Source organism: Carlito syrichta, unplaced genomic scaffold, assembly GCF_000164805.1.
Source record: "Carlito syrichta isolate Samal-C Ts95f unplaced genomic scaffold, Tarsius_syrichta-2.0.1 Scaffold316275, whole genome shotgun sequence".
Classification (NCBI taxonomy): domain Eukaryota; kingdom Metazoa; phylum Chordata; class Mammalia; order Primates; family Tarsiidae; genus Carlito; species Carlito syrichta.
In genome coordinates this window covers 227,312-247,051 of record NW_007260371.1, presented here as the reverse complement: position 1 = coordinate 247,051, position 19,740 = coordinate 227,312, and the positions used below count along the sequence as shown (strand labels likewise).

The following is a 19,740-nucleotide window of genomic DNA, read 5'->3' as shown; positions in this document are numbered from 1 at the left end:
CTGGCAGATGTATTCTTGAGCAAGTTATTTCCCTGTCTGGAGATGCCGTGTTGTAGGAAAGGGCTTGGGCGCTGCAGTCGGAAGGTGTTCGGGTAGATAGCTGCTTCTTCGCTGAGTAGCCCAGGATGAGGACTGAGGTCTCTGGCTTCTGGTTTTTCTCCCCCTGCTCAAGAGTGTCAACCATCCCAAACCTAAACCTGGTTGAAGGGAACATGTAAAGCATTTGCTGTAGTGCCCACAGCATTCCTTTTCAGGAGTGTGCCAACATCCCTTGCCTTCCTTGTTCCTGTGTGGCACCCAGTTGAATGACTCTGAGCCTGAACTCCCCACCGAGTGTTTCCTTCACTGAGAATTGGTCACTACTCTGAGCATGACTTGGTGTGCCTGTGAGTCATGGGGGCTGTGAGATGACTGCCAAATGCCCAAACCCAAAACAGTGAAATTGGACTCAGCTTGCCAGCATAGCACACACATTACCACTTTCCCCCTCTGTCTTTGATTAGAGTGAATCACAGCATGCCTTGCAGGGATTCATTCGATCATGAGCTAAGGAGGGAGATCTGATGTCTTTTTTTATGAAAGAGAAAATAGCTGTCACATAATGGCTGCAAAGGGAGGGAGTGGACGCAGCAACTTCTCCACACTGTAGGCACATTCTCATGGTCTAGTCCTCGTCAGACTCTTCAGGGGATGGTGTTTCCTTTGAGGGATGACTTCTGGGAATGACTAGTTCTATGGCTGGGGCACCACAGCAATGGGACACAGCCCAGGCAGGTGGCAGGGTGGGAAGACTGACTCAGCAGGGTTGACGCCTCTGAGGAAGGACAGCACCCCACTCAACATCACCAAGTCATGTGCACAGTGACCTATGGTCTTGTCTGGGTTGGCACTGACCCATCTCTGGGCCGCTCCCTTCAGAAGGGCTGTAGCCCCTCACACTGCTTGGTTAGGGTCTTATTGGTGTAGAGACTTGGTCCAGTAGAGTGTGCAGGGGGCTGCCCTGAGCCAGCCTGGGACCTTCTAGAAATCTTTTCTCAATGAAAATTAATTACCTGAAACCTCTAAGAATTCTCAAAAATAACACTTACTGTGTTTTCTCACTGGCAGCATCACAGCAGGCAGTACTGTTGTGGCCAATTGAGTAACAAGAATGCAGAGGGGTTCACTACATGGTGACTGTGGGCAGGGATGCAGATGCCAAGTGATGGCTGTGGAAGAGTCCACAGAACTGGTCAGAGTTATCTGGGAGTGGGTTTGCATTTGTGCCCACTATGCCCCGTGGACGGAGAGGCGGGCTTTCTTCAGCCAGGAATTCTAGACATAACCCCTGTTAGCATCATTTTTTGCTAAGTGATGTCATGGGCTAGGCTTAGTGTCCCTACTGCCATTTACAGCAGGCAAGTTGTTTGACCTTCCTGAGGCTGGTTCTCTCACGTGTTGAGCAGTAATAGCCATGTGTGCCTGGCTCTGTGCTGATGCCTGCATCAGTTATTCCTGGTGATACCATTGTAGTTCTGTCAGAGAGTTCAATCTTCTTATTCTAAAGATGAGTTGTGGCTGAGCCAGCAAGGATCCGTTTTTGATGAAAATCATCCATTTGTTCATTCCTACATTTATGTAATTTACATGCATGCTTTCATTAAATTATTTAACCAATGATTATAGAACTACTTTTGGTCCCAGCAGTTGTGTGAGACACTAGAACTTTAAAGGTGGCAAAGGAGCTCATGGTGTCACAAGGGAGACAAGAGAGCCATTGGCTGCAGTGTCATTGGATTAAAGCTCTAAAGAGCACTGTGCAGATGTGCCAGGGTGTGGTGGGCACTCAGCTGTGCTCAGGTGGCTCTGCTGAGGGGCACAGTTGTGCTGGGTGTAAAAGAGAGGAGTCTTTCAGGTAGAAGGAGGGGAAGGGACATTCCAGGAAGACGAACTTGGCACTGAGTCTGGAAAGGAGAGAGTAGGGTGTGTCTAGGGTCTGTAATCACTGTGAGAACGTGGATCTCAAGGTTAGCTGTGGAAACAGATATGCAAGTAGACCATTAGCATGAAGCCTCCAAAGGTCCATAGGAGAGCAGTGTCACTAGAGCTGTGGAGTACAGAGGAAGGAGCCCCTCATGGAGGCTCCAAGAAACACAGTGTGCTTCCTCTAGACTGGAAATCTTTGGAGGACAAAGTGTGAGTTTCTCTCTAGCTCCCACAGAGCCTGTAGAATAGGTAAGGTGGAAAGTCTTCCCACCTTTTGTCTTTTCACCCTCCTGACCATCTGTGGACTGGGTATTAATGACTCCCATGATATAGAGGAGGCACAGCTGTGTACAGAGGCTGTAAACCTCTCTTTCAGACTCAGCACACCCATGCCCCTCAGCAGAGCCACTGGAGCACACACAGCCCAGGGCCCACCCCGCCCTTGTGTGTCTGCACAACACCATCCTCTCCCACCTTTAGAAAAGTTCTTTAGTCTCTCTTGATGAGATTGCCTTACTGTCAAATTCCTCACCTTGAGAAATAATTTAATATGGTGCATTGAGCATTAAAATTAGAATATTCAAATCTGTGGGTTAAAAGAAGAGAAACAGTTCACTCATTATCCATGGAAATGAAACACTGTGCAGTGCCCTGCTCATAAAACTAGAGACCTTCCCAGCCAATAAATTCTTAATACCAAGAAACTCCTCTTAAGAAAATTAAATTTCTGGGAAACTGAGAGTGGGTTCCCATGTACTCAAGAACTTGGCTGTTTGTGTAGGTGATACTGCTGTGGGCTGGAGTGGGTGGCTGTTGTGAAAGCTGGTGGTCTAACCACAGGGATAAACAGCTCTCCCTCCTTGGGAGCCAGTTGGCCATGCCCAGACAGCCACAGGTATTCCCTAGCCCCACTTTGGGCCTAAATGCCCTGAACTCGATGTTGGGTTATGAGAAGAACAGATGCTTCCAGGGAGACAAGCCTTCACTTTCCCCATCTTCAAGTTGAGAAAACATGTCTGGAGAGGGTCCCCTCATGGTAGGCGTTGGCTCTCCATCACCCATCTAGATCAACCCTCACTCAGACTGTGAGCCTGCCACATGCCCAGAACCTGAAGTCTCCTAAGAGAGTCCTGAGAACCCATCCTGTGAGTCTGGAGTTGGACTTGACCAGAGTCGTTCTCATCTTGAGGCAAGAGGTGGCCTCTGCAAGCCCTGGCTTTGGTCAGTCACTGGCTATGGACTGCCTTCCGTGGGATGACATGGCCTCTGTGGGCCTGGCCATTTCTCCTGAGAAGGGTGCAGCCCTGGGGCACCATCTTGACCTCTGCAGATGTCCCTCCTCAGCTGTGGTGGGTGCTCCAAACAGAAGTCCCAATGCCCAGTTGTCTATGAGGACTGGCCTTCCTGTTGTGACTCAGGGCTGCGGAGGGGGCCAAGCAGGTCATGCCTGAGGTCCCAAAAAACCTGGATGGCCAAAGCACCCACCACTCTCCACCTGTGCTGGCACATTGAGAGAGAAAGTAGGATTTACATTTTTGAAGATAATGGAACTGAGAAGTGCCACCTCCCTGAAGGGCACCCCGCTGCAGTGCCTGTCAAAACAGGCCTGGGGGAGCAGCCTCGGTCACCATCGTGGGAGAGGCAAACTGGCTGAATGCACTCCCTAATTACTCCTCACATCTGCACCCCAAGAGGGAGTACCCCTCGTGGAGATACGGCCCAACTAGGAAGGAGACAGAGCCACTGATGTAACATTAATGAAAGGACACGGTGACTGCACACAAGGAGGGGACACTGGCACCTGAGGCAGAGTTAGGAAGGGGCAGGGAAGGCCAGCAGGTGCCAGGGTCCAGTGCCAGCACTGCCGCCTGCCTTTCTGAGGCCTCTGTTTCCTCCTCTGTGGAATGGAGACATGCCCCTCTGCTGTAGCTCTCCAAGGTCCAAGCCCATGTGGGCTGCACCTTTACTGTGGAGCAGCCCTTCTTGCCCAGCTCCTGCTGTGGGACTCGGCTCAGATGTCCCCTGCACTGGGACATTTCTCAGTTCTCTGTACCTGATTACGGGTCCCTCCCTGATTCCCTGATTCCCTGATTCCCCCAGTGTAACTCCTTTTGCTAATTACAGACTTCCTTCTTGGGTTGGCAGTTTTTTAAAAATTTACCACCTTAACCATGTTTAAGTGTGTAGTTCAGTAGTATTAAATACTTTTACATTATTGTGCAACCATCACCACCATCTGTTTCCAGAATCTTTTCACTTTCCCAGATCAAAATGCTGTCCCCATTAAGCACCAACTCTCATTCTCTGCATCCCCCAGTCCCTGGCTATCTCTGTAGATTTGACTACTTTAGGAATCATATGTAAGAAGAACCTGGCTATCTCTGTAGATTTGGCTACTTTAGGAATCATATGTAAGAAGAACCATGTGGTATTTGTTATTTGATGCATGCCTTATTTCACACAGCATCATATCCTCAAGGTTCATTCATGTCATAGCATGTGTCAGAATTTCTTTCATTTTTAAAGCTGAAAAACAGTCCATCTTGTGAATATACCACAGTTTGTTTATTCATTCATATGAAACTTGGGTTGACAGGCACTTGAGTGGCTTCTGCCTTTTGGCTCTTATAAATGTAACTACTGTGAACACAGGTGTGCAAATATCTATTCGAGGACCTGCTTTCAATTCTTTGGGTATAAACCTAGAAGTGAGATTGCTGGAGATCAGTATTTTTCTACAAGATTGTCTCCCTTGGGGCTTGGGTCACAGTTTTAGCTTAATATCACTAAAGATATACTCATAGCTACTTGTGAACAATTGAATGAATGAAGTGAATTAATGAATTCTATCTCCCAGGAGTGTCACAGGACCAAATAAGATAATTAAAGGTGCATTGCAGAGTATTTATCAAGAACAATATCAGTTCAACAAACATAAGCTGTGTGTGTAATGAGATGGAGAAAATTTCATTTGGAGAATTCTTCTAAGGGAGAGAATTATCTTTGGAAGAAACACTTTGATAAATTGCTTGTGGGAGAGTAAGACCCCTAAGGGAATTTGAAGCAACAAAAGTGATGGCTGAATTCCTGAGGCAAGGAGAGAAGTTTCTGTATCTCCTCAGGGAGAGAGGAGAAATAGGAGAGAAGAAGAAAGTGGGTTTAATACTAACAGTAGGAAATGTTTATTTAATGCTTGCTACAGGCCATACATTCTTCATGACAACCCTGTGAAGTTGGTAGCATGCCCATCTTACAGATGATGAACTGAGACCTAGGAACTCCAAGTAAACTGACCAAGGTTCATCAGTGGTGAGGCCAGGATTCAAAGCCAGGTTGAGTCTCCAGAAACTGTCCTTTCAGAGAAGAGAGGGAAGAGAGTCAGCGAGAGGCAAGTGCAGTTTGCTTGGGGCCAGGACGCCACTGTAGAATCCCAGAGCTTCAGTAACAGCTACCAAGCTCTCAGATTCTCTGTTGAGGGTTGGTGGGGGAGGAAGGGATGGGTTGGTGTGGTATGTAGCAAACAGCATGGGTGGACTGGAGCTAATGGCATGAAGACCCTGAGCAAATGAGCCCTGAGAATTTGAAGAGACCACCAGGAGGACTCCAGGTCTCAGGCCACAGGAAGGTTTGCCAAGTCTCATAAGCTGTGCTGCATATTAAGGGGCTATAACTGTGGCACTGAATGAGGCATGGTCCCTGTGCTCTTTCCTAGGATGCTTGCTCTTTCAGTGTTCATTTGTTCATCAGACAATATTTATTGAGAAACTGCCGTGAACCAGACGTTGTTGTAGGCCTCAAGACCAGGTCTCTGCCTTCATGGAGCTCACAGGTGAGAGGGGAAGCCAGTCGCACCTCATGCAGGTTGTCAAGGGGATGTGTAGCACTTTCTGGAGGAAAAGCAAGGTCTAAGTTGAGACATAAAGAATGAAGTCAAGAAGGAGACAGGGCAGGGAAAAACATTTCCAGGCAAAAGGCACAGAACATGAGATGGAAAGTATAATAGTTCAGAGAGAGTGCACAGTATTTTGGAAGAATTGAAAGAAGTCTTAAAAAGCTAAACTAGGACTCAGGTGGGCATGGGTTCCTGAGCCCCTGGACACCAGTATGTTGCTGCCTTAGACTGTCCTCCTGTGTGTTGCCGTAGCTGTGTGGCCAGCCTGGCTCTCATGGGCAGCCCTGTCTGTACAGCTTTCCATGGCTGCTCAGTTAGACTGTTTGACAGGATAGATGTGCTTACTCTGCTCAATGCCTCTGAGTCCAACCCCCACTGGGCCAGCAGAAGAGACACAGGCACCCCCCATTCCTTCCTGGTTCTGCTCCCCCTTGTTCCTGCCTCCCAGTCTCTGTCCCTTTCTACCTCAACCCACAAGGGCTTTGTTCCCGCACCATCGTCCCTAGCCTTGGCAAATGTGATGTTCAGGTTCTGTGTTGCCATCTTCACAGAATGTGAGCCTCACAGCTTCAAGGTGCACGGCCCATCCTTCCTGTCCTCAGTACCTCCCACCCACTGTGCCTGACTCACTTCAGACAAACTGGATATGTTTGTTGAAGGGAGTTATTAACTTGCTAAAAGATGAAAGAAGTGGGGCGTTTCCCCACTTTCCCAATTATTAGAGAATGTCAGAAACTAAAAATGTCCCTTTCTATTGCAACTTAAATACAGTAGCTTTAATTTATTCAGAAAAGGAAAAGAGGTTTATAGATCTGTTTCTGAGAACCACATTGACTGTTTAATATTAGCGCCTGGGAGACTTCTATTTTCTGCATTTCTAAACCTAATTTCTTCATCCACTGATACTTGCTGAGAGACTTTATGACTTCCTTGATTATTAACTCGCTTAAGTGAGCCCATTCGTAATAATATGTGTAATTACATCAAGATGTATAACAGGACAAATGTGAAACCAGCATGAAATTGATACATGTCAAGGAACTCATGGGTTGTATTGAACAGTAAACCACAGTTTGCATGTTTTATTAAGGAAAAATAACCTTCCATTTCTCTTTATTTCTCCCAGCAAGAATAGTTGGTGGATTAAAATTATCCCAGTGGATTTCCATTTTCTACATCACAATAACTTAATGTAACAGATTTGGGGGTGAGGGAAGGGAGGCACTTGGTGTATTTATATGCCTCTGACTTCCACATACTCAGGATGATATCTCAGTAGTTGGTTAGTCCATCCCTGGAGAAGAGAGACATATCTGCTGTAGAAGGGTCTCAGTGTACAGACTTCCAGAACTTCTGTCTCGGAACTCAGCAAGAGCCGAATTTTCCTTGACCAAGGCTCACCCCTCTCTGAAACGCAGTGGCGAGGCGAGTGTGGAAGGCCTCCTGAACCAGCTGGTCCTGGAGCACCTGCAGCTGGCCCCTCTGCAGTGGGGTAAGTACTGCCAGCCGCTCACTGGTTCTGGGTGGACACACGTCTTTTCTCAGAATGTACAAGCAAGTTCTTGGGGGTGTGTGACTGGGCACCCCAGATGATGGAGGGGGCCAAAGGTCATTTGGGGAATATTTGGGCAAAGTAGGGGCTTGCCATGCTGTGCTGCTGCCTCTGCATGCAGATGTCTGTGTTCACCTGGGTGCGTTTACCTCAGGTGAGTTCTGTCTGCTAAACTTGTGAAATCAGAGCTCAGTGCCCATCAAAACACAGGTGCAGTGGGCGAATCCTGAGCTCTGCCTTAACTTCCAGTTGTTACCCAGTTAGTTGTCTTCCTAAATGGCAATGACTGGTGAGGTGTGTGTTCTGCAGATGTTTCCAGAACTTATAGTGATCTGGGATGGTGGAAGACAATGGATGTGGTTACCACCTTGCTTTCATTCCACTCTCCTGGACTGAACTCTGACAGCTTTTCACGCTGCTGTAGGGAAGTGTGTGTCTTGTAAATGCCTCAGCTCAACTTGGTGTTCAGCCCCAAAGAGATCACCTTTGTTGAACACTGAGCACCATTTGTTTGAACGCCTGCTGCCTGTCACACCTGGGCTCTTCTGTCTTACACTGTGCCTTTCTACATGGTACTCAGAAATATTTTGCTGAGAAACAAACTTAGGATTTCTACTGAAATGAAGGTACTTATTATTCTCTGGAAATTATTTCATCAGATAATCTATTTTGGATCAACTGCAATCAGTTGCAAACATATATATTCTCTTTCTTCTGTCTTCCCTCAAGAGATGACTGTAAATGAGTATCTCCTCTTTGACTTAGGGTCCAGTTAATTAATAAGCCCCTTTTGTAGACTAGAGACACATGGACATTATCCTGGCAGGCTGAAGAGAAAACCAACCTTTCTCCGTGATTCCATCATCCTTCTTCAGCCAGGAGGCCCCTCACCCTTCAGGTACTGCCTCTTTTCTGCTGGCTGCTGGCTCCTCCCAGGTGAAAGCCGTCAGGGCCAGGTGGGCACCCCATCATGGCAGCTGTGAGTGGGTGTGCATTTTACACTCAGGGGGCACCTTTTGTACACTCTTCCACCTGACTGGCCCAGCCTGAGCGGAAGGAAGGGAGGGCTTGGTGTTCCTGCAAAGGGTTTCCCAATTGGGTTTTCTAAAGGCCTCCCTGGGGCCCAGACACTTTTCTTGGTGGAAATATCCTGTCTTCTGATTGCCTGGGCACAGTTAGCTACCTCCCCAGACTTGGGCACCAGAGGAGGGGCAGGCACTAGGGCTCTCCTGGTCATGGGGATTTTATCTCATCTATAGCCCTATTTCATCTATAGCTAGAGGAGAGTCCACCTGGCAGATAGGCAAGGCTTTTATGGGACAAGTGGGTGAAAGGTAGGTCATAGGCAGAACAGAGGCCTGAGAGCAAAGAGCAAAGTGACTCAGGGTGGAGAGATGGGCAGCAGGTAGCCTCTCTGTCTTGTATTCTTGGAGTCAGCAGCCCCAGCCCCAGCCATAGATCTTTGAGCCAGCTGGGAGTCCTTTGGTTGGGTGGGTGACCTAAGGGGCACCTAGGAGCAGAGCCCAGGGGAGAAGTTCAGACAGTATAAGACTGAGGGGGAGAAAGGCCCTCCACCCTCCAGTGCTCTGTGCACTGATGTGCAGTCTAGAGAGGATGCCCTTTCTAGGGCAGGGACTGTTTGTGGCACTGTTCCAGGTGGGCTCTAAGTAAGAGGAGAGTGCTAGAACTGGAGAGGCAAAGGACAGAGAGGAGGGAGGAACTTCAGATTGTTGGGTGTCTCCTGTCCTGGGCATTTTGTATAAAAGATGCTATTTACTCCTCAACATAGTCCCATGAGTAAGAGTTATCACTATCATTTACAAACTGGGACTCAGAGGTTAGCACTTGTCCTAAGGGCTCCAGTGTGAGCAGAGTTGGGAGGCCTGTGTTACAGGCTACTGTGCCCTGGCCAGCCAGGAAGAATCTCAGCTCTAGCCCCACCTGCATAGCAGCAGAACTAGAAGAAGACTGAGCAGTTTTGGGATTCCGATGAAGAAAAGGTTTAATGCTTAACAATAAAGGTCTTTTTTGCTCACTTTACCCTCTCTCCCAGGTATACAGAGAGCATCCTTTAAACATTTACGATAGTGGGAAAATTAGGGAGAACTATGGACAATTAGAGCCAGGACTAGGAAGTTAGTTTGGCCCTGGGATGCCTCTCAGTACAAGAACAGCCTGGCAGCTGAGCAGGCCCACATGGGCGAGGGACCTGGAGAGGCATGGAGACTCAGGCTGGGTGCAGACCCTGCCTACTGAGTACACTGCTGCTTGTTGTTTTGCCCCAATTATCTTTCCCTTTGCATGAGATCATTTTCTGTTGCTTATAACAGAATACCTGAAAATGCATAATTTATAAAGAAAAGAAATTTATGTCTTATAGTTAGGAAAGCTGAGAAGTCCCAGGTAGAGCGGCTGCATCTGGTGAGAGCCTTCTTGCTGGTAAGAGCTCTCTGAAGCCCGGACATTGCCTGGCAAGGGCCCGAAGTGGTCTAACATACTAGCTCAGGTCTCTCTTCCTCTAACAAAGCCACCAGTTCCTCTCCCATGAAACCCATTAGTCCATTGACCTATTAATTCATTAATCTGTGAATGGATCGGTCCATACATGAAGGCAGAATCCTCATTACCCAATCATTTCTTAAAGGCCCCACCTTTCATTACTGCCACGTTGGGTATTTAGTTTCAACATGAGTTTTGAAGGGGACGTTCAAACTATAGCACTCTTTTTTTTTCAGAGCGATTCAGAGAATTCTTTTGGAAATGTAGTTCTGTCCCATGGCTTTTCAGGAACAGGCGATCCTCGGTTTACATCCAAGTTCTATCACGTTAGCTGTGTGACTTTTGGCACGTCACTTAACTTTTCTGAGCCTGAATTCCCTTATTTATGGAATGGGCTAGTATTGCCTGCTATGTGAGTTACTGTGGGGATTATGTGAGATGATGTCTATCAAGTGCTCTATGCAACCCCTGCTTCCCTGCTCCATCATTTGCTTCAAACTTTCACCCATCTCCTTGTTCCCCTCCTACCCCCTGTGTTGGCGTCCTTCCCACGTAGGAAGTGTGGGCTGGCTGTGGGACTAAGCACGCTCAGATACACATTGGGTCTCTGACCAGTCAGGTTCAGCGCAAGATGTGAAATGACATTGCACTGATGTTGTTGACCTTGTTTCATTGCAGCCTCTGAGGGGAAGGGTGAGGGACAGAGTGAGAGAAAAAAGAGCCGTGGTTTTCACTGTACTTTTATCTGAAAGCAATGCTTCCAATTACCCACTTGGTGTAGTAGAGGCTTCTAGGTAGACCTGGATTTAAGTTTGGGTTCTGTCAAGTGCTGGGGTACAGGGGTGTGTGGACCTGGACAAACAATGACATGTCTCTGAGCCTCTGTTTCCCCATCACCCATCACAAGATGGCACAGATACCTCTCATGGTGACTTCACAGTGTTGCTCTGAGGATCAGAATCGAAGGGAAATGACATTTGCAAAAATGTATCTGGCAAACCATAAATCCCTACCGACTGCAGAGCAAAGATTTATTCTAATCACTTATGTTGTAAAGCTGCAGAGTCTTTTACACAGATATTTCTGTTTTTCCTGGAAGACCAGCTCAGTTCTAGGAGCCATATTTCCCAGCCTTGGTGTGATAAACTTGCATAGGGGACCTCTGTGAATCCCTGATGCAGGGACTAGACAGCAGGTGAATCCTTCCTGACATCCATAGAGGGCTGGGCCACTTTCAGAGGGAGGCCCAGGAAGCTACCCTGGGTAATCAGTCCCCTTGGCTATCTGGGAGATGGCTAGCGGGAAAGAGGAGGGCCTGTGGAGAATGGTGGGATGGCACATGTGGCCCATGTCATTAATAGGAGATTCCATGTTTCCTGCAGCCAGTGAATCAGGGCTGGCTCAAGATTTGCCGTCTTTTACTGTCTCTGTTCTCAGAGAGTTTGAGAGGCTTCTTTTGGGGTCCCATTTGCATGGCAGAGGAAAATGATTAGCAGTTTGAATACCAACGTTTTTTCATCATTAAAGAAAGATTGAAGTACTTTGTCAGGGTTGTGGTTAGAGATGCAGCACCTTGGAAATCTGAGGACAATTTCAAGATATGGCTTAATGACTTCATGTGCGATCAGAGCAGATCTGCTAGTTGGTAGGACATGATAATACCCTCTTCACCAGGTTGTTGGGCTGCTCAGATGGCATAAATGGTGTGTGGGAAGTACTCACCACACGTGAGATGCTCTGTAAATGATTGTTGAATGAATGAATTGACAGTGTGATCTATTTTTATTATATTAAGGGTTGAATAGAAAACACTTCTGGATTTAAAGTGAATTGAGTTCCCTAAAAAGGCTGATGAATATTCCATCATGTATATGTACCACATTTTTATTTAGCCAGTCCAGTTTTGATAGGCAGCACAGTTGGTTCCATGCTTTTGCTTTTGTGAATAGTGCTGCAATAAACATGCATGTGCAGGTATCTTTTTTGTAGAGTGATTTAAGTTCCTCTGGGTATATTCCCAGAAAGAGGATTGCTGGGTCTTATGGAAGGTCAACTTCTAGTTCTTTCAGAAATATTATGCAGCCATAAAGAAGAACAAAATTATGGACTTCGCAGCAGCTTGGATGGATTTATAGTCTATCATACTCAGTGATCATAGAAACAAAGAACTGAGTACCACATGTTCTCACTTATAAGTGGACCCTGAACATTTACCATATTACAGTGGGAAAGGGATTGGCAGTAGCAGGACATTGCCAGGGGAGAGAGAGGTGACACATAACATCAATAAGGGTACCTGATCTCAAACCAGGTGAAGTGGGGACAAAAGGGAGGCCCAAACTTTACCTGTATAATGTCCACTTATATACCTAAATCTGAATTGTACCCCACATCTTTAAAATTTTTTAAAAAATGAAGTACAATTTGGTGTCAGTCAAAAGAAACCAATTCCCTAGGGAGGGCGCAATCCAACTGCTGCATGCCCTGGGATGAACCTGTAGAGGGTCTCTTATGCCAGAGACTACCAGAAGGGATCTCAGGAGGGAAGGAGGGTCCTTCCACAGCATTTGCATCAGTTTCCTCACAGGGGTTTTCTTTCTCTTTTTGGCAATTGATAATGTTTGGATCAGCTGTCATGGGCACATTTCATGGACACACTAGTAAGTTGGCAAAAAAATGCAAGTCTTAATGCTACCCTCCTGGAGAAAATGCGTGACTTTAAAAAATCATACTTCTAAGATCTGAAAGGCATTCTGCCGAGAGGCCTCACTAGGAGGATGTGAGCCATGTTGCAGCAGCGAGCTGCTCAGCCCTGCACTTTTGGTCCCTAACAAGGCCTACCATGACCCAGTTCCCAGCTTCATGGTGTGAAATAGTCTCCAGAAACAATGCATATTATTTTCCTCTTTAGAGTATGGTAATTTATTTAACTAGTATCATATCTGGCTGTTTCCATTAAATACCTTTCTACACAAATTTTTGTTTGTTTTTCTGACTAGATAAATTTTCTAGTTTTGGAGTTTCTAGGTCAAAGTTTGTGGACCTTTTTATGGATCTTGGGATGTTTATCAAATGAACATGTGACTGTTAATCTTGATATGGACATCACAGGAATTGGATTTCTGAGGTGACTTTCTGGCCTCTGTTGTGGGCACAAAACACCCAGGCTTCTCCTGTGAGGGACAACTGGGCATGGGGAGGGAAGGCCCAGGCTGGAATCAAGTCTTTAAACAGGACTCCAGCATGTTCTTGAGATTTGCGAGTCATAGAGTGTGTGAGCTTGGTTGGGTATCAGGCGTCATCATGATTCCAGACTCTCCCTTCCCTATGACACAGATGGATCTGTGAGTCCCAGGGCAGGGGTCTTGCTATGGGCACTAGAGCTTTGGTGTCATTCCCCACTGCATTCTGCCACTCGGGAAGCCCTGTGGTGTCTGTGCTTACCTGGGATCCTTGGCCACACGGGCCACCTACACACCCTGGGTTAGTCTCTGACTACAGCGAGATCACAGTGAATGCCTGCAGGGATCTCGGCTGAGTTGAACAGCATCTCTTCCCAAAGGCAGCCGTGTGGGGATTTTCCATTTCTTAGCAGAACTTTCTCTGAATATCTTTTCGGATCATGTATTTCTATATCTGCGTGTATACAGAGAGAGGGAGAACAAGCACCCTCACCCTGTGACTCATAGTTCAGGCCCTCGGGATACAGAGAAACAAGCCAGATGCAGACTCCATAGAATGATCTTGGCTTTGGAGCCCCACAGACCTGCTTGTGGTCTTGACTTTGCCGTATTTTGCCGAGTTGGCTGAATGCCTTGGGCCATTACATATGCTCTGAGCTCTGGTCCTCTCTGAAGTGTTGCAACTTGGCCACCTTGCAGGGCTATTGGGAGAATTAAATAAGCTAACACAAATAAGTCTATCCCTTGCCATGTAACTAGTGCTCACAAATCAAACACTTTAAATCTCTCTGGTTCTCTCTCTCTCTCTCTCTCTCTCTCTCTCTCTCTCTCTCTCTCTCTCTCTCCTCTCTCTCTCTCTCTCTCTCTCTCTCTCTCTCTCCTCCTTTCCTTGAGCCTAGGAGAGAAAATGTACTTGGTATAAGAATGGCGTGAACAGTATAGCAGCTGCTTCTGAGCACTGTGGTGGCAGGAGCAGCTCCATCCCACAGTGGCAGGCCCTGGGGAGAGAGGGTTCACTTCAGGGTAAGGAATTGTGGAGGATGGAATGCTCAGTTGAACTTGGAGGAGTGGATGGCCAGCCTAAGTTGACTACAGTTTGCCATCTGGGAATTGACCAGGTGGAGAGTTGAGACTGTGGTCAGCCAGGCCCAGTGCAGGTGTGTGAGAGAAGGGGGTGAGTTTTGTCTGCTCCCTTGCTTCTAACCATAGCTGTACTTGCTTGCCAGCCCATCAGAGGTATATGATGGCCCAGGGCTTTATCCTTGGCCTCAGCACAGTCACCTCTCACCTTGCCTGTCCTATGTAGTGTATTCGATGTATTGGGCCTGCCCTCTCCTAATTTCTAGGCAGGACTTTGAGGCTGCCGTGTTTCCTGTGCCCCCACCCCCCATGAGCTCCCCAACGATCTTCCCGAGTCCCCTCAGAAGATAAACTAAGGCTGCAGCTCTCCAAGAGCCCCAGATCATACCCACAGGCTGCTGCCCTGGGTGGTCCCTCATTCCCTGGCAGGCCCGCTTTGAGCTTCTGAGCATTTCCACGTTTGGCCTGGCTGGACTGATTTCTTTCTCTGACTCTGATCAGGCTCTTGTAGTCAATTTAAAAAGAAAACGATTGTTATTTTAAAGTAACCATTTTGCAAGTGTATATCACCTGCTGGGCAAGGCATGAGTACTTTATGTTGTTGCTGTTTTTTTTTTTTTTTTTCTGAGTCCTGCAACAACCCTGGGCTTGGTAAAGGAGGAACTTGGAACTGGCTAGACTGGTTTTGCCCAGCACTGCATGGCTGGAAGGGAAGAGGCCCAGTTTAGATGTGAATTCTCTCAGGTTCTCATCTTGACCTTCCCACTGGGTCATTTGATAGAATTAATATGTTTTCATTTAGACAGAGAAAAAGGAACCTTTCCCTAGCTCCAAAAGCAACCACTACTTTATTTTTGTGCATTTCCAAGTCTTTTTTTTCATAGAGATAATCTTGCTGTATTTATACTTCTGTGTGCCTTTTTATGCTTGATAAAACCATAAACATTTCCCATGTTATAAACATGTCTTACACATACTGTTAAAGGCAGAACTATATGTTCACCAAATGGAGCAAGATAATTTAATGCTTCTTCTAATGTTGAATGTTTAGATTGTTTCGAAGTGTTTACTGTTATAAAAGTTATACACAGGTGTTTATACATAGAGATTTTTCTGTGTTTTGGGATTATTCCCTCAGCGTGGATTCTCAGAAGTCATTCATATTTTATGGGATCTTGGCAGAGAGCAAAGCCATCAAGTTTTACTATGTGATGATGACAGCAACCGCATGGCTCAAATGGGCATGGCGTCAGTGCTAAACTAATTTGGGTTTTGGGCCAGGCTCTACTATGTCCTCTTGGGAAGTCTTGACTCAGACTGGTGGTCAAGTTCTCTGAGCCTTGGTTTCCTCATTTTTAAAATGGAGGTGCTTAGGGTACCAGGTCCCCAGTGATACTTTGAAGAAATACTTGTTAGCCCAATGGAGAGTGTATTTCTCAGGCCCACAGAAGTGGGTGTGGGGCCTCCAGGGTGTTAGGCTGTGGGTGCTGGAGCCGACCCATGGGCAGTGGGGAACTACCCAAATCTCCCTTCATATCTTGTTGTAGAAAGGAGGCGGCTGAGATTTGGGGGCAGGAATCCAGGACTGAGTGTGCTCCTTCTGCAAGGCATCAGACTGCAAGGCAGGAGACAGGGTAGGGCTGGGCTAGGAGTTGGGCCAGGCTCAGAACAGAACTCCGAGTCCCCATATCGATCTGGAGCTTCTGGGGTACCTCCATCTCAGTCAGTGATCCTGGAAGTGAGGGATGCTGATCTGATACTCCAGGTGGGAAGAGGAGGAGGCAGGGCTGGGCCTCTCTGCGCCTGCTGCAGAAACCCAGTATGCTCCCTGACTGCCTATTTTGAGGACCATCTTCCAGGCGTTTCCATAGATACCCGGTCATGGTGACTAATGGGGCTAAGCATTTGTCACACAGATTTGAATGTCCCACTGCTGTGCCACCCTCCGCCTTCTTCTTCAACTGATAACACTTTTCTCTTTATAGCCCTTTATATCTTCTTAGATACATCAATGATTGGTCTGTGCTGTCTTTCATGGACATTGCATGAATACAAATGAGGTCTTAGCTACATTATGGAGTGGATATTTTCAGTACACATTCTTCAAATAATCACCAAGCAAATCCCACCCATGAGCTCAAGTTCTGAGCTGTAATATGAAGGCCGCACTTGTAGGAATGAGGATAACGCCAGTCTGGCAAGCAGAGAGGTCACCTGATAACTCGTGTGAGGGATACTCTTCTGCCTTGTCTCAGGGGGGTGCGGCTCCCTCATATTTGACGAGCATGGCTCAGGGTCCAGACACTTCATGGTTATGAGATTGGTGGACAGCAGGTTTAAAGGCCTTGAAGAGAGGGGGGAACCTGCTCATGGGAACAAGTGACCACAGTTGAGGGAGTATGGAGCAGGCACCACAGGGAAGATGGGTGGGTGGGGAAAGAAAGAAGCAAGGTGGGGGAGGCCTATGGTCACCTGGCATGTGATGATTGATTGATTGATACATCCTTTATCCAATAAATATATTTTGATCTATCCAGAGTGCTGAGAACCAAAAAGTAAATTAAATTTGAGCCCTGCCTTGGAGACCCAGACAGATCATTTGCATGCATCCTGGAGTGCCCTGGCTTGGAGTCTGTGTAAGTGTCCTGGAAGCAGAGACGACCAGCCACTTTGTTAGGGAGAAGCCACGGTGTGTTTGGGAGTGTGCATAGAACCCACAGGCCTCCCTGGGGACAGACCACCTGGAGGGGCTGTGAAGACCATCATGTCTGACTGCTATTTCCTCCATCTAAATAACACCATCTGTATTCAGCCCACTCCATTCAGGAGTCTGGCTTTGTGAATGCCCTCCAGCCAGAAGTCTGTCCGGGACCTCCAAGGATGGGTTGCATCCTAGCACCTTATGGGACTCTGCAGGGAGACACGTCCCTGCTCTGGAGTGTGTCCTTTCATTAAAATGTGTAGCATGGACCTCTTGTTATGGGGTTTTGCTTGTCATGCAGAATGGCTGCTACATGTCACTAAATGCATTCATGTTTCAGACTACTTGGGAGATGGAGTAAGAAGACCAGCTCCCACCGGCTAGCTAGTTGGACAGTTGGCAGCCCGTTGTGCTGTGCGTGCCCCAGGCCTTCTGGGCAGCTGGGCTTGCCCACTAACCCTCTGCCTCCTCTCAGGTAACTAAGCAACAGCATTGGGCTTGGATTTCTCCAGTGTAGCCCACATCTCCAAACATTTGCTCCAGGCCACAGTGTTAGTCAGCACTCTTGAGGCTTGTCAAGGAGGCTTTTGCTGGGGCCGAGTAATCGGGTGGTTTTGGCAAGTCCAGGAGACTGGTCAGCCTGAGCTGAGGACCACTTCCCTGGGGGCCAGCAATGGCTAGTGGCCAACTTGTCTGAGGCCCAGCTGGCCAGGGTAGTAGGTGTCAGGAAGCCAAGGGCTGTCTCACTGTCCCTTTGGCATCTTTGGGCCTGAATCGACAAAGATCATTCATTTGTTTTTCTTTACAAAAGTAGTTGTATTATTTTTGAAGGCAAAAAAAAAAGCAAGTGAAACAAAAAGCACTCATTCAAAAAAAAGCCTCCGGCTTCTACTCCTCCACTTGGAGAAAGCCCTGTTCACAGGTCCCTGCTGTTCCTCTGTCTGTGGGGAGCAGGCTACTCTGTGTCAGGTGTGGTCTTCACGCTGCTTTCTGTATCCTGCCGGCAGCCCAGAGGAGGCATCAACCCCAGTCTCACCATGTAGCTGAGGTGATGGAAACCCTAGCAGCTGCAGCTCCTGGGCGGCTCCTCGAGCATCTGACTACAGGGCCTGGCATCCTGACTACAGGGCCTGTCGCCTTCGTTCCTGTGCCACTTGCCTCTCTCCTTCCCCTCCTCTCCCATTTTGCCCCTCAGTCTTCTATTTAGCTCCCACATTTCTTCATCTCAAAATACTTTCTTGGAGCCTCTTTAACTGATTGTTTCCCCCGAAGTAACAACTGCGTTTGTGGAGTGTATACTGCAGTGTGTCGGGAACACATGTGTACCTTTCTGTGTCACCTCATCTGTTTCTCCTGATAACCCAGAGGGATAAGTATGCATGTTTTCTGAAGGAACCGGTAGGTGAACAGTGACACAGCTTGTCCCACAACTGCCATCCCCGCCTCTGGTTCTGCTTTGGTGCAATCCATCGTCCTCACCGTAGCTCAGGGTGACCTTCCCAAGTGTGATCCTTGTTGTGTCACTTTTCCTACCCAAAACACTTGTGTGACTCCTGGAGCCCCAAGGATGGAGGGACTCCAAATCCTCAAATCTGGCTCAGGAGGCCCTCCCTGCCCACAGCGCTTGCCCATAGCCCTCCCTGCCCCAGCCACACCTCCCTCTCTTTCCTCACCTACCCATCTGCCCTGCAGTGCCTGTTCAGACTCCTCAACTGCAGTCACTTGACCCATGTGCCATGACACCCCCAGGCCTTATGCTTGCTGCCCCTACAATCTTACACAGCCTTTTCTTTCCAACTTAGGTTCTTCTAGGAAGCCTGCCTTGGCCTCCCTCAGTCCTCTAAACTCTCATGCCCTACCTCATCTGAGCTGCAATTCCTTTGTACATCCCCCAGCATCTTTCTCCTTAAATCTGTGTTGTCTGTTGACTGCATCTCCCACTCCCAGGTGAGTGCCATGAGAGTGCAGATAGCATCTTTAGCACCTAGTGGATGCTCAGTGTTGACTGCATGAATCAGTCAGTGAGACCATCCTCCTCCCATGAGTTCAAAGCCAGATTTGAGCCCAAGGCACAGATGCCATTCTTCCATGTGATGGAAATGGTTCTGTGTTGATGTGCCAAGATGCTCTTAGACAATCCCTGCTTATTGGTCATTAATGGTTTCATTTCACTTGTAACACTGAGGCAGATGTTCTTGGCATCTGCTTTGTGACAGCCCTGGTCAGTTCCTAGGGGTCAGTTCCTGGAGCAGGATTGCTGGTACAGAGTGAGTGTGCTTTGTGAAGGCTTTGCACACCTGTGGCCTGCCTGGCCTCCAGGGTGACTACACTCATACTGACTGGAAGAGCAACTTAACCATGAGTCACTCTGAATTCTCTGCACCCAGCAGCCAGTTAGAGAGGATTCCTGCTTCAGCCTGGGTGCCAAGTGCCATGGTGGGACAGGACTAGACCTTTCCTTGCCTTAACCCAATGCCAACAAAGATGCAGTATTATGGTGGCCAGACTGGTGTTTGTTCTTGGTGGCAAGAGCCAGGCCAGGGGTTCTGATCCTGGAGCTGGGGTTACTTCTTTCTGAGCCAGGTCCCCGGATAATGCTCAAGTACAAGGACAAGGATATGGCTCAGAACATAAGCCAAATGGAATTAAAATTTTCCCCAGCTCCTTCCACCTGAAATAACTCTCCCTGACCCTTTGCAACTCATACATCCTCCCTGCAGCAGGCCTTCAACATCATTGTCTGCTCACCTATGATGTCCCTTCCCACTCTGGGTTGTCTTTGCCTTGTCACTTGTCTATCTTCTTCTGAGACTGTGAGCTCTGTAGGAGCAGTGACTGTGGGCAGATGGGTTAGAAGTACTCTGCGGGG

At 47.7% G+C, this 19,740-nt stretch overlaps 1 protein-coding gene across 1 annotated transcript in view; it reads left to right on the top strand.

Annotated features, from left to right (window-relative positions):
* Nucleotides 1–16,553, top strand: part of TRAPPC9 (trafficking protein particle complex 9) — a 586,383-nt gene extending 569,830 nt beyond the window's left edge. Inside the window, exons 21-22 of the mRNA XM_021706983.1 lie at nucleotides 7,259–7,349; nucleotides 16,426–16,553. Coding sequence (XP_021562658.1) covers nucleotides 7,259–7,349; nucleotides 16,426–16,553 — 219 coding nt within the window. The remainder of the gene's footprint in view (nucleotides 1–7,258; nucleotides 7,350–16,425) is intronic.
* Nucleotides 16,554–19,740: the final 3,187 nt, after the last annotated feature.